This window comes from Scyliorhinus torazame, chromosome 2, assembly GCF_047496885.1.
Source record: "Scyliorhinus torazame isolate Kashiwa2021f chromosome 2, sScyTor2.1, whole genome shotgun sequence".
In the NCBI taxonomy this organism is placed as follows: domain Eukaryota; kingdom Metazoa; phylum Chordata; class Chondrichthyes; order Carcharhiniformes; family Scyliorhinidae; genus Scyliorhinus; species Scyliorhinus torazame.
The window spans coordinates 372,408,513-372,421,929 of NC_092708.1; the positions used below are offsets into that span (position 1 = coordinate 372,408,513).

General features: G+C 43.8%; 1 protein-coding gene across 2 annotated transcripts in view; it reads right to left on the reverse strand.

The window, feature by feature from the left end:
• Positions 1-238: 238 nt before the first annotated feature.
• setd3 (SET domain containing 3, actin histidine methyltransferase) overlaps positions 239-13,417 on the reverse strand; it is a 184,453-nt gene continuing 171,274 nt past the window's right edge. For both annotated transcript variants that reach the window (XM_072493008.1, XM_072493000.1), the window contains 2 exons: positions 9,728-9,888; positions 239-3,269 (listed from right to left, as the gene is read on the reverse strand). In XM_072493008.1, the coding sequence (XP_072349109.1) occupies positions 2,796-3,269; positions 9,728-9,888 (635 nt within the window). In that variant the 3' untranslated portion in view covers positions 239-2,795. The remainder of the gene's footprint in view (positions 3,270-9,727; positions 9,889-13,417) is intronic.

The following is a 13,417-nucleotide window of genomic DNA, read 5'->3' on the forward strand; positions in this document are numbered from 1 at the left end:
ATCAGAATACAAATACACTTACATAAAATAATACGTTGCTTGAAGTAATGTTCATTTTTCTTTTTAAAAATGAAAATATTTCCTTTCTGTGGTGATTTACAAATCTGAGCAGAAGATTTCTTCCAACATGGTGGGGAGGAGCCAGAAACTCAATTTGCAAACAAACAAGAACAGGGTCAGTAGCGAGTGGAAAGTAGATTTTCTCAAAAAACAAACAAAATGCTCCCCAGTCATCATCTTTAGAAGGTGAACTACTTTAATTTCATCATTTAATGTAATCACATTCAAGAGGAAATGCAGCCTGAACTTTCTAGGGCACTGGCCCCTTCTTGAAAGCTTCACATTCATTGATCTCCCTTAATATTTTGAAGGTTGTAGAAGCATCTGGTCTAGATCCTACATTAATAGATAGTTACATTTACTTTAAAGAACTGTATAAAACATACAGGGTGTTTCACACCCTGTCCAACATTTGAAGTCAAAACAATCTGATCAGTGAACAATATTTCAGAGACAAAGGAGGGATGCTACAGACACATCTCCAAATCAAACTGTAAAAAAGATTATTCTTCAAAATAAAATTTACTTTTGAATTTTCAAAGGGTTAAATGAGCAATACAGCCAGGTAAATTATTAAAGCAAATAAGGGCTGCAAATTTACAAAACTCACATGTATTCTTTCAAATAGAATAAGTTGTGCAAATTATAAACACACTAGAATATGGACACAGCAGTTAGCCCTTTCCATTGCAGTCGTTACACCACCTTCTCAAATACGGTTCTGCTAATTCTCAGAATACAGAGAGGTCAGCATAAATCATGCTCAATATACTGGTCACCATGATAGAAATAAAAAGTTCATAATCCAAAGACAGCTAACACAATTGTGCCTTAAAAAGGTGTAAACTTAGCGGTGTCAAATCATCAGCTCTGCCATTTCCCACTTATGTGGGATTGGTTTGTGCTATGAACTTTCACTCTCCTTCGACAAGGGCAAGTATCCTGTTTCTACAGATTTCCAAATTCACTCCATTTCGGTCACACTCTAATCGCGCACTTGAAAAAAATTGTGAGTTAAGCAAGGAAACAAAATCAATATCAGCAGCTGGGAATCTAGTACGAAGAAAAGCGTGGAATTTTCTGGCCATTTGAATTGAGCAACTTTGAATTACATTGCTACGGCAATAATCTCAGAATTACTTTGCTCACAACACCCAAAGATGGTTCAATCATAACATTAACTGAACCTGAACTTCAGATTCAGAGCTGCAGTTGCACAATTGAAGTCCAAATTAGATTGTGCCCAGCATCATATGAAGGTAATTTTCAGTTATATGGGGCTGCATAGAGGTGGGGTGGGAGCAGTAAATTATCAAAGGCTTATGGATGCAAGTCTTGACGTATATTTTGAGAATCAGTGTACAACTGTATTTACATTTTAAGTAAATGTTTGCTCCGTTTGCTCCATATCCAAGGAGTTTTCCCCATAAGTCATTGCACTATTACATAATTTTAAATCGGCAAAATAGGATACGTTGATTCAATATACCAGCATAGTGACAAATTTAGTCTAAAAGTAAGAAAATGTATGGCTTTGCTTAGGACAGAGATTACATTACCAATGATTAGTTTGAAGAGGTGTAGAAAGAAAGGGATATTAGCCTTTGCACTATGGTAATGCTGGTTCACCAACTTATGAAGGCCATTAAACCTCAGCCCTCACAGAATTCCCATTATTCCAACCGGAATAAAGCCCAGCTTCTGGTAACTATCTGCCCATAGTCTTTTGCAGATGCGATATGCCTTTGGTTGAGGGATTCAAACAAATAGCACTAACATTCTCATGGGAACGAAGGACCACACCAGTTTAAACTATCACAGACTAGAACAGAAAATATTAGTCTAGATTTCCTTAACTGTTTTCAGATGACACTGGTGCCAAACGTATGAACCAATCAACATCATCAAAGACTCCGGAGCTTCTAAGGGTTTATAAGTTTCTATGCTGTGGTTGCAAAAGGCTTGGCACTTTATTTGCCCAGTCAGAAAGTTGAGCCTCACTGGAAGTCATTCTACGTCAACCCCACTTTGTGGTTATGTTTAATGCGTACAACGTGTTTGGAGCAGACATATGGAACCGTGACATTCAGTCTATGACATTCCAGTTGGTTACTCGCCCACCACTTGATATTCTTTGCACCAATAAACAAAAACTAGAAACAGTAACCACCTGATTATGATAGTCGACAAGGGGCAACTGGTTTGTGGTCACTGTGGATGGGTTTAAGTGCATACGAGTCATCACTCCTATGGAACCTCTTCAAATGTAGAAACAAAATGAATATTGTGTTTAGAAGTATTACATTTTAAAAAGAAACTTGTGTACTAAACAATATACACATGTTATGAAATCAAAAAAATATTTAACATCAGCTTTTCACTGCTGGATTGTTTTTCATATGACCCAGCGCTTATTTTTTGAGCTAAATAAAACAAGTCTTAATTCGCTGACGTTTGCTACTAAAAATGCATTCTGACGGTTGACGGTCCTCCCTATATCCAAGCCCAACGAGACTAGACAAACATTGGCCAGAAGCTATTTTAAGATCACTTCTTTTAAATACATTGCAATTTTACTGGAAAGTAATTTCTTATGACAAGACCACTTCAGCTACACCTCACCTCACCTTAAAAAGGACATGATCAAATATGTTGCACTTTCAGCTACAGTAAATGTTCAGAGTTCCCATTTCCACTTCACACAAGTACAAGCCTCTTTGTTTTCTCATTATATTTCATGATTGTTCTTCAATTTCTACTGTGAGGGTGTGCTCATTATTTCCTGATATGGTCTTTTTGGCATCTCCAGCCTCTTTGGCATTGTTTTCTTTTTTCGGGTTCTCATGACTTTTGGGATCGGTATCATTGGGAAAAGTGCTCTCTCCATTCATTATGCCCCCCCCTCCGACGATTGCCTCCTCCAGGGCTTCCGTTAAATTCAAATCCTGTTCTCCTTCATCATCACTGTTTAAATTTCTCAGCACCATCGGAATTTTGGAGTCTGTTACAGTGTTCTCCAGCATGGCGATGTTACTTTCCTCATATTTGGGAAGCGGCGCCTCTTTGTCCTGAAGTTCTGTAAAGTGCTCTCTTTTTGTCGTAGCACTTTGCACTGCTTTTTCCAAGATCTCCTTCTCTGCTGTGCGGAGCTGGATGGCCATCTTGGTGTGGTAGGACAGTTCTGGCTTTTCAAGCAGTGATTTATCATCCTAAAACCAAGGGGGAGGGGGGGGGGATTTAGAAAGAGACAACATTGAATTAATTTCACAAGATTCAGACATTTAGTTACATAGAGATAATATAGAGGTTCAGGTTCTCCTTAGAGTAGAGAAGGTAAGGTGATTTAATTGAGGCGGTAAATTCATGTAGCGTTCCAATATAAAGGTTATATCATCTTTAACTTAGTAAAAAAATTCTAAAGTGTTTTCAGAGAAAAATTGACACTGAGCCACACGAGATATTAGGATGGATGACCAAAAGCTTGGGTAAAGAGGCAGGTTTTAAGGAGTAACATAAAGCAGGGGAGAGAGAGACACACACACACACACACACCAGGTTTATGGAGGGACTTCCAGTGTATAGAGCTTGGCAGCTGAAGGTACAGCTGCCAGGAGTGGAATCAAGAAAATCTGGCAAGAGGCCAGCCTTTTTAAATTCATTCATGGAATGTGGCTGTCGTTGGCGAGGCCAGCATTTATTGCCCATCCCTAATTGCCCTTCTGAAGGTGGTCATTAGTTGCCTTCTTAAACTGCCGCAGTCCCTGTGGTGTAGGTATACCCACAGTGCTGTTAGGGAGGGAATTCCAGGATTTGGTCCCAGTCACACTGAAGGAACAATGATATATTTCCAAGCATTGGTGTTCTAATTCATCTGTTGTCCTTACCCTTCTGGATGGTAGCAGTCATGGGTTTGCAAGATGATGCCTGAGGGGTTTTGGATGAGTCCCTGCAATGTATCTTGTAGATGTACACCCTGGTGCCACTATGTGGTGCTGATGAAGGGGGTGTGTACTTGTGTGGATGGGATGCCAATCAATCAGGCTGCTTTGTCCTCAATGGTGTCAAGTGTTGAAATCGTACTCATCCAGGCAAGGGAGTGTATTCTTTCACACTCCTGACTTGTGCTTTCAGATAGTGGGCATGGTTTTGAGGAGTCAGGCACTCGCCGCAGGATTCCTAGCCTCTGACCGACTCTTACAGCCACAGTACTTACCCGGGTTCCATTTCCTGCTTGGGTCACTGTGCGGAGTCTACATGTTCTCCCTGTGTCTGCGTGGGTTTTCTCCGGGTGCATCGGTTTCCTCCCACAAGTCCCGAAAGACGGGCTTGTTAGGTGAATTGGACATACTGAATTCTCTCTGTGTACCCGAACAGGTGCCGGAACGTGGCGATTAGGGGATTTTCACAGTAACTTCAGTGCAGTGTTAATGTAAGCCTACTTGTGAGGCGAATAGCTGTGTTCTTGATGTGCTGCTAAATTTATTTTCTCTTTGGGTTTTGTTTGTATTGTTTTGCACTAGGTTTGGGGTCATTGCTCCGTTTTGTTTGCGGGTTAACTTTCTTCTTCATGGGGGATGGTGGGTGGAATTTTCTTCTTTGTGTTTGTTGGGGTTGTTATGTTTTTAATATGTGTGTTCGAGCCCGGGGGGGGGGAATCAGTGGGGGTTAGGCCGCTTGGCTGATCACATGGAAAGTGAGAGGGCTGAATGGGCCGGTCAAGAGGGCCCGCGTGTTCGCGCATTTGAAGAGTTTGAAGGCAGACGTGGCAATGCTACAGAAGACACACCTGAAGTTAGTGGATCAGACTAGGCTGAGGAAGGGATGGGTTGGGCAGGTATTCCATTCGGGGCTTGATTCTAAAAGGGGGTAGTGATCTTGATCAATAAGCGGGTGTCATTTGAGGGAGGGAGCATAGTGGCGGACTCGGGGCTTAGGTAAGTTCTGGTGAGTGGAAAGCTGGAGGGGATGCCGGTGGTATTAGTGAATAACTATACACCAAATTGGGACGACGTGGAGTTTATGTGGCGGATGTTGTGGAGAATCTTGGACTTGGCCTCAAATAGGCTGATCATGGTGGTGGTGGTGGTGGTGGTGGAGACTTTAATACGGTCATTGACCAGAGGTTGGATCGGTCGAGTTCTAGGACAGGGAGGGTGCCAGCCGTGGCGAAGGAACTAAAGAGGTTTATGGAACTGATGGGAGGGGTAGATCCGTGGAAGTTCGGACGGCCAAGAGCAAAGTAATTTTCTTTCTTCTCCCATGTACACAAAGTGTACTCCCAGATTGATTTTTTTCGTTTTGAACAGGGCTTTGCTGGCGGGGTGGTGGATACTGAGTATTCGGCGATTGTTGTGTCGGACCATACCCCACGCTGGGTAGATTTACAGGTGAGCAAGGAGGGGAGTCAGCGCCCATAATGGAGATTGGGCGTAGGACTGTTAGTGGATGAGGAGGTGTGGGTGGGTAAGGGAGGCCATCCAGAATTATTTGGAGATAAATGACACAGGGGAGGCTTCGGCAGCAATGGTACAGGAGGCACTGAAGGCAGTAGTTAGGGGGGAGCTGATTTTGATACGGGCTCATAGGGAGGAGGTGGAGCAGGCAGAGATGGACAGGCTGGTTAGGGAGATACTCCAGGTGGATAGAAGGTATTCTGAAGCCCTGGATGCGGGGTTGTTGAAGGAGTAGCAGAAGCTGCAGATGGAGTTTGGTCTGATATCCACACGGACGGTGGTGGGGCAGTTGAGGAAGGCGACAGGAGCGATGTATGAATATGGGGAGAAGGCCAGTAGGCTGCTAGCACACTCAGCTCAGGAAAAGGAGACCAGACGGATACCAAGTGGAATTTTATAAGAAGTTTCCTAGGGTGCTGGTGAGGGCATTTAATGAGGCTAGGGAGCAGGGTGTCCTTCCGCCAACAATGTCACAGGCTTCGATCTCTTGATTCTGAAGTGGGAGAAGGACCCAGAACAATGTGGGTCATGCAGACCAATCTCCTCACTAAATGTTGCGTCAAATTGCTGGCCAAGATTTTGGCCTCGAGAATAGAGGAGTGTGTTCCGGGAGTGATAGGGAAGGGCCAGACGGGATTTGTTAAAGGAAGGCAGTTAACGGCCAACGTTAGAAGGCACTTGAATGTCACCATGATGCCCTCCGAGGGGAGGGAGAGGGACGCGGAGAAGACCTTCAACCGGGTGAAGTGGAAGTATTTGTGGGAGGTCCTGGCACTGTTTGGGTTTGGGCAGGGTTTTGTAGATTTGTCCGGTTGCTGCATCAGGCGCCAGTGGCGAGTGTGCGGACGAACCGGTTGAGCTTGGAATATTTCAGACAGAGCCGGGGGGATGAGGCAGGAATGTCCCCTCTCCCCACTGTTATTTGCCTTGGCTATAGAGCCATTGGCGATGGCGTTGAGAGCATCAGAGGACTGGAAGGGGCTAGTTCAGGGACGTGGGTTTGGAGCACAGGGTCTCGTTGTATGCAGATGACCTGCTCCTGCATATTTCTGACCCGTGGGGCGGGGCCAGGGGGGTGTGGTGGAGAGATTATGCGGATCTTAGGTGAATTTGGCCGGTTCTAGGGGTATAAATTGAATATGGGAAGAAGTGATGTTTTTGTGATCCAGACGCGGGGGCAGCAGAGGAGGCTGGTGGAGTTGCCATTTAAAGCGGTGGGAGGGAGTTTCCGCTATTTGGGATTCAGGTGGCACGGGGATGGGAGCAGCTACATAAATCGAACCTCGCCCGGTTAGTTGAGCAAATGAAGGAGGACTTTTGGAGCTGGGACACGCTCCCGTTGTCACTGGCAGGAGGGTACAGACCGTAAAGATGATGGTTCTCCCGAGATATTTGTTTGTTTTCCTGTGCCTCCCAATTTTTATACCATTGGCCTTTTTTAAGCGGTTAACGCGGTGATCTCTGGGTTTGTGTGGGCGGGTAAAACCCCACGAGTGCAGAAAGTGCTGTTGGAGCAGAGCCGAAGGGGGGATGGAGAGTTGGCCCTGCCGAACTTTAGGAATTACGACTTGGCGGCAAATGTAGCTATGATCAGGAAGTGGGTAGTGGGGGAGGGGTCGATATGGGAGAGGGTAGAGGCGGCATCATGCAGGGACACAAGTTTAGGAGCGCTGGTAACGGCACCTTTGCCGTTCTCGCCGGCTCAGTACTCTACAAGCCCGGTGGTGGTGGCGGCGGCCCTGAGAGTTTGGGGACAGTGGTGGAAACATATGGGAGTGGAGGGAGCGTCGGTGTGAGCTCCAATTTGTGGCAATCACCGGTTTGTCCCGGGGAGGTTGGATGGGGGGTTTTGAAGGTGGCAGAGAGCAGGTATTGAGAGACTGGGAGATCTCATTATTGATGGGAGCTTTCCTTATTTGGAGGAGGAAGCCGAATGGGAATGGGTTTCGCTGTCTACAGTTGAGGGACTTTGTGCAAAGGCAGGTTTCGACCTTTCCGCTTCTACCGCCACAGGGGATACAGGATAAGGCAGTTTCTAAAACGGGGGTGGGTGAGGGGAAGGTCTCGGAAATGTACAAAGGGATTCTGGCAGTGATTTGCCGGTGTCTTGTCCATGGTGCTAAAAATGAGGGTGGCGCTGAGTCTGGAGATGGAAAACTTTGGAGTGTCGGAAGACCCGGGAGTCTAGGGGGCGAGAGAAGCTAATGTTTTGGCCTTTGCCTCCTTGATAGCCTGGAGTCGGATCTTATTAGCCCCCAAAAAAGGGGGTATGGGTTAGCCACACGGCCGGGTTTCTCAGGCTTGAGAAAATAAGTTTGCCCTGAGAGAATCAGTGTTAGGGTTCATCCGGAGCTGTCAGCCGTTTATCGACCCCTTCGGGGAAACCTAAACAGTTAGCAGATATAATAAGAAGTGGGTTAGGGAATACGGAGGGGTAGGGGGAGTTATTTTAGTTTAGTTTAGATTAGTTTAGGCAGGATCAGCGAGAGGAGCTGGAGGGACATGGGAATTGTGTGTATAAGCTATGTTGGCGGGGTATGGTTATTGGTTGGGGGAGGTGTTACACACTGAATTATGTTTACATTTGTATTGGTATCTTTTGTTGTTATAAAACCATAAATGCCTGAATAAAATGTTTGTTAAAAAGAAAGACTTGGTGACAGTTAGGACATGCAGCAAAGATTGGGATGAACTCAAGTTTACAGAGAGTAAAAGTTGGAAGGCTGGCCATGAGAGCTTTGGAATAGTGGAATCCACAGGTAACAAAGATAAGAAGGTACAGATGAGCAAATAAGGAAAATGTTTTGTGCGTTATGGTCCAGATGTCAACTGTTTCACAGAATACTCCTGAAAATAATCTCACTTAAGTATACATACCGGTTAATACCCTCTGCACAACATTTCCTTATAAATGTTTACCTCCAAAAATTCAGTACTATTACCACATGGCAAGCACTTTACTGTGTATGCCCCAGGACGTCACAATCTCACTTGCCATTCTGCTGTGGAAATTCAAGAAACTTTTAAAAACAAAGCATTAGAGAAGCAGGTTTGGAAGGTGGTGTCAAGGAGCTTTGGTGAGTTTCTACAGTGCATCTTGTAAATGGTACACACTGCTGCTACTGCGTGTAAGTGGCGGACGGGGTGCAAGTTTGCGGGTGCAATGGCAATCAAGCGGGCTGCTTTGTCCAGGATGACGTCAAGCTTCTTGAATATTGTGTTTCTGGAGCTACATTCATCCAGGCAAGTGGAGAGTATTTCATCACACTGTTGACTTGTGCCTTGTAGATGGTGGAGAGTCTTTGGGAGGTCAGGAGGTGGAGTTTCCTCGTTGCAGGATTCCTATCATCTGACCCACTCTTATAACCACAGCATTTATATGGCTAGTGCAGTTCAGTTTCTGGTCTGTAGTAAGCTCCATGATGTTGATGGTGGGGATTCAGCAATGGTAATGCTATTGAATGTCATGGGGTGATGGTTAGATTCTCTTTGTTGGAGATGGTCATTGCCTGACACTTGGGTGGTGCGAATATTCCTTACCACTTGTCAGCCCAACCCTGAATATTGTCCAGGTCTTGCTGCATTTGGACATGGACTGTTTCAGTATCTGAGGAGTTGCGAATGGTGCTGGTGCAATCATCAGCGATCATCCCCACTTCTGACTTTATGGGAGGAAGGAAAGTCATTGATGAAATTGATGAAGCAGTTGAAAGTGGTTGGGCCGATGACACTACCTTGAGGAACTCCTGCAATGGTGGCTTGGAGCAGAGATGACTGACGTCCAACAACCATCTTTATTTGTGCTAGCTATGTATCCAATCCAGATTCCCATTGACTCCTGGATGCCACAATTTCAGCATACGGTAACTTTTAAAAGGAAATTAAATAAATACTTAATTGAAAAACTTGCAGGACATGGGGAATGTGCAGGGCAGGGGGACAAATTGAACAGCTCTTCTTTCAAAGTCTACACACCATGGTCAGAGTGGCCGCCTAAATCATTCTATAATTTTACTTCCATTTTAGTTATTGCAGCTTTACATAGTGACAATCTTCTTGAAATAAAAGTATCAATAAATTCTAGAAGACACAAAGTGAGGTTTTGTTTACACATGCAAGACTAAACACGCAAGTAAAAATTCATAAGACTAGCTAAATCACCAAGTTCCCGGTTTAATATTTTTAAATATGAAAACAATATATGAGGAACCTACCTCAGTAGTAGTTTTATATGTTTTTAAGAGGAGTGCAGCTCTGGTTTCGAGAAAGGTCCACAGTTTGATTTCATTATCCCAGCTTACAGGGAAATCAGAATTTCCTACGGTAAAGATCTTATCGATTGCATGCTCTTCCACAAGATGTTCTTTCAATTCATCTGTAATTACATAAGATATAATTGAGAGCATTCAGATGTTGATAGTTCAAAGACCCTGGGGCAAGGTTTCAACATCAGGTAACTTTGTCCGATTACAATTTGAAAAGAAAGTGGTAGCATGTGGCCTATCGCCCCATGCTTTGTTCTTTGAAAATCTCTCTTCCCCCCTTTTCTGCATCCCTCAAGTAGTACCCAGATCCCAGCTCGGAGAGCAGGAATTTCTGAAGTATGTGTTCATGGCTACAAACAGATGTACAGAATACTTTGTGCTGACTTGCTCAAAGATTATTCTCCTTCATCACTATTATTAGCCTCTGGCTGCCAGTACATTTTATGGTATAAATTCATTTGCTTTTTGAAAATTTTAAACTCACCTGTAAACTGTCTCTACTGGAGTCACTTTTAAATCCAAAAGTAGGGTTCTACCCAAACATTCGCCTATCTTTCCCTTGCAGGACCTGACCAATTTGCAGTGCATTTCTGGCATTTTCTACTTTTATATTGTTTATGCACTGGTGAATGCATAATAAGGTTTGGCTGAGAGGCCAGACATCCATAAACTTTGTTGAAACACCTGCACCTCAGTGAAAACATTGCTTGATTGACAGCTCTTTCTCTTTGATCTACTCAGTCAATTGCACAAATATTTTGATTTACAGAGAAAGAGGTTTCAGGTGCTTGTAATTTCTGCTACTGATACTTTAAAAGGTCTGGTGATTGACATTTTAAAATCGGGCTGTAGTAATTAATTACATTTTAAAAGCTTTGTCACATATGCTGTTGTTACTATAGGGTTCAATAGTTCTGTACAGAGTGTATACTAGATGAAGGGGGGTAGCACAGTGGTTAGCACTGCTGCCTCACAGCGCCAGGACCTGGGTTCGATTCCGACTTTGGGTGATTGGCGGTGTGGAGTTTGCATGTTCTCCCAGTGTCTACATGGATTTCTTCCGGGTGTTGCGGTTTCCTCCCACAATGTCCAAAGATGTGGTTAGATGGATTGGCCATGCTAAATTGGCCCTTACTGTCCAACGGTTAGGTGGAGTTATGGGGCTATGGAGGGGGAGGGGCGTGCGCAGGGGCTTAGGTAGGGTGTTCTTTCAGAGGGTTGTTGCAGAATCAATGGGCCAAATGGCCTCCTTCTGCATTGTAGAGATTCTATAATTCTATGATAGGTTAGCATGGAGGATTTGAGGGGCTGTGGGGCAATTTGGTGACACGAGTTGGCATGTAGGGGTGAGGAGTTGAGGGGTGTGGGCTAGAGAACTGTTGTTTTATTGATTTTACTGTAAATATGACAAAGTCCTCAAGGACTTTTAAACTGCTCAGCCCCTGGGGCTACCTCCAAACTCTTGCTGGGATGGTGGCAGGCCTGACTCCAATCACCAACCTGCTCTCCTCCTCCACAACAATAATCCTGCCTCTGAAGTCACTTTCTCCTAAGGAGTGTGCGCCAGGCAGACAAATTTCCCAACTCCCAGTGCTCACCTCGAGGATGAAAATCCAGCCCAATATTTCAAGAAAGAAACAGCTAAAAAGAGGATGGATCCATTTGCCAAGTTTTCCCAGATAAATCCCAAATTGATCATTGCTGTCAATTATTTACACATTGCATCATTACAGTGTCATACTTGGTTCAGTGCTGGCACTTCTGAATCAGAAGGTTGTGGGTCCAACCCCTCCTTTGAAGACATGATCATACAATCCAAGCTAATCATTCAGTGTGATACTTTTTTTTTGAATAAGACATTAAACAGAGGTCGGTGCTTTCAGATAGGTGTAAAATAACTCAATCACACTTTGGAAGAACAGGCGGGATGTCTCGGTATCCTGCCCAACATTTATCCCTCATCATCAAAAACAGTTTATCTGGTCTTATTTCTCATTGCTGTTTGTGAGATTCTGCTGTGAAAAAGAAATGACTCCACTTTTCCCTACATTACAGCAATCAACACAGTTCAGAAGTATTTCAGATATCCTGATGTTGCTACCTTTAATTCAGTTAAACACAACAAAATGGTAAAACTTAACTATGTCACAATAATGGAATAGATACATGCTGAAAGCTTTTTGTATCTCCAGAGATCACAGTGCAACCCATCATACCTATGTCACCTCGGAATATGATGTAATCAGGAAATTTAAATGCTTAAACATTTATTTAACAAAACATTAAAAATCAATTCATTTCCATGAAATGTTTTGATTAATAAGCGAACTTATCAAGAGCTGGGTCAGAAAAGGCTGCATTTCATACACACAAATGCAGATAGCATCAATTGCCATCAAGCTCTGTTGAATCATTCAACTTTCTTCAGTACTGTAATCTATGTTAATGGTGACTTATAAATATTGACCAGCTGTACTCTCATTATGGTTTCAGACCGGACACCCAGAATGATGGCAGGGCTTAAAGGGTTAAATGAAGCGACCAAGTGGCTAAATCCTCCTTTGAGTTTCGAAGGCTGAGCAGTGATCTAATCAAGGTACCCAAAATGATGTGATTATCTGATAGGGTAAGACATAGACAAAGCACTTTCTCTGTCGGGCAATCCAGAAGAGGGCAGAATAATACAATTCGAACCAGGTTGTCTAGGAAACACTTTTTCGCACAAAAGAGCAGAGGAAGTCTGGAACATATTCCCAAAAGATAATGAGACTGCGGCTCAGTCAACTTAAATTATTAAGACTCAAAGTGATGGATTTTTGTCGGTTAAGGGTTTCAAAGGAGAGAGAGCAAAAAGGAGGTAAAAATGAAGTTCAGGTACAGATATGCCATCTTCTATTTGAATGGCCAAAGAAGGGCTATATGATTTATTCCCATTACGTATAGTAACCAACATGGATTCAGGGAAGGAAGATCCTGCTTGGCCAACTTCCTCATTGTCTTTATGGGAGTAATATCTCAAGTGGGGATAACTGAAAGTCCTTTAGACTTCCAAAAGATATTGGACAACATACTCACGATCAGCTATTAGTCAAAGTCAAGGCAGTGGGGATTCATGGTGAGCCCTAGTTTCAAATGTAAAAAGCTGGTTGAGGGCAGAAATTAGTGAGCAGCCATTAATGGGTGGTGTGGTTGGGGGAAGGCATAGAGTGGTGTGCCCTGGGGCTCAAAGTTGAGACCATTACAGTTTATCATTTATTGAATGACTTAAATCAAGAACCACAATGCAAAGTGGTAAAATCTGCCGAGGATACCAAAATGAAAGGGTCAATGGAATCGGAGGAATGGCATAGCAAATTGGCCAAAATAAGCAAGGGGCGGTAAAATGTAATGCAGATAAAAGTAAAGTGCACATAGAATAGAAAAATAAGTAGCAGGCACACACTTCAGGAGTTTCAGGGTGGCACGGCAGCACAGTGGTTAGCACTGCTGCCTCACAACGCTAGGGACCAGGGTTCAATTCCGGCCTTGGGTGACTGTCTTTGTGGACTTTGCACTTTCTCCCAGTGTCTGTGTAGCTTTCCTCCGGGTCCTCCAGTTTCCTCCCACAGACCAAAGATGTGCAGGTTAGGTGGGGTAACA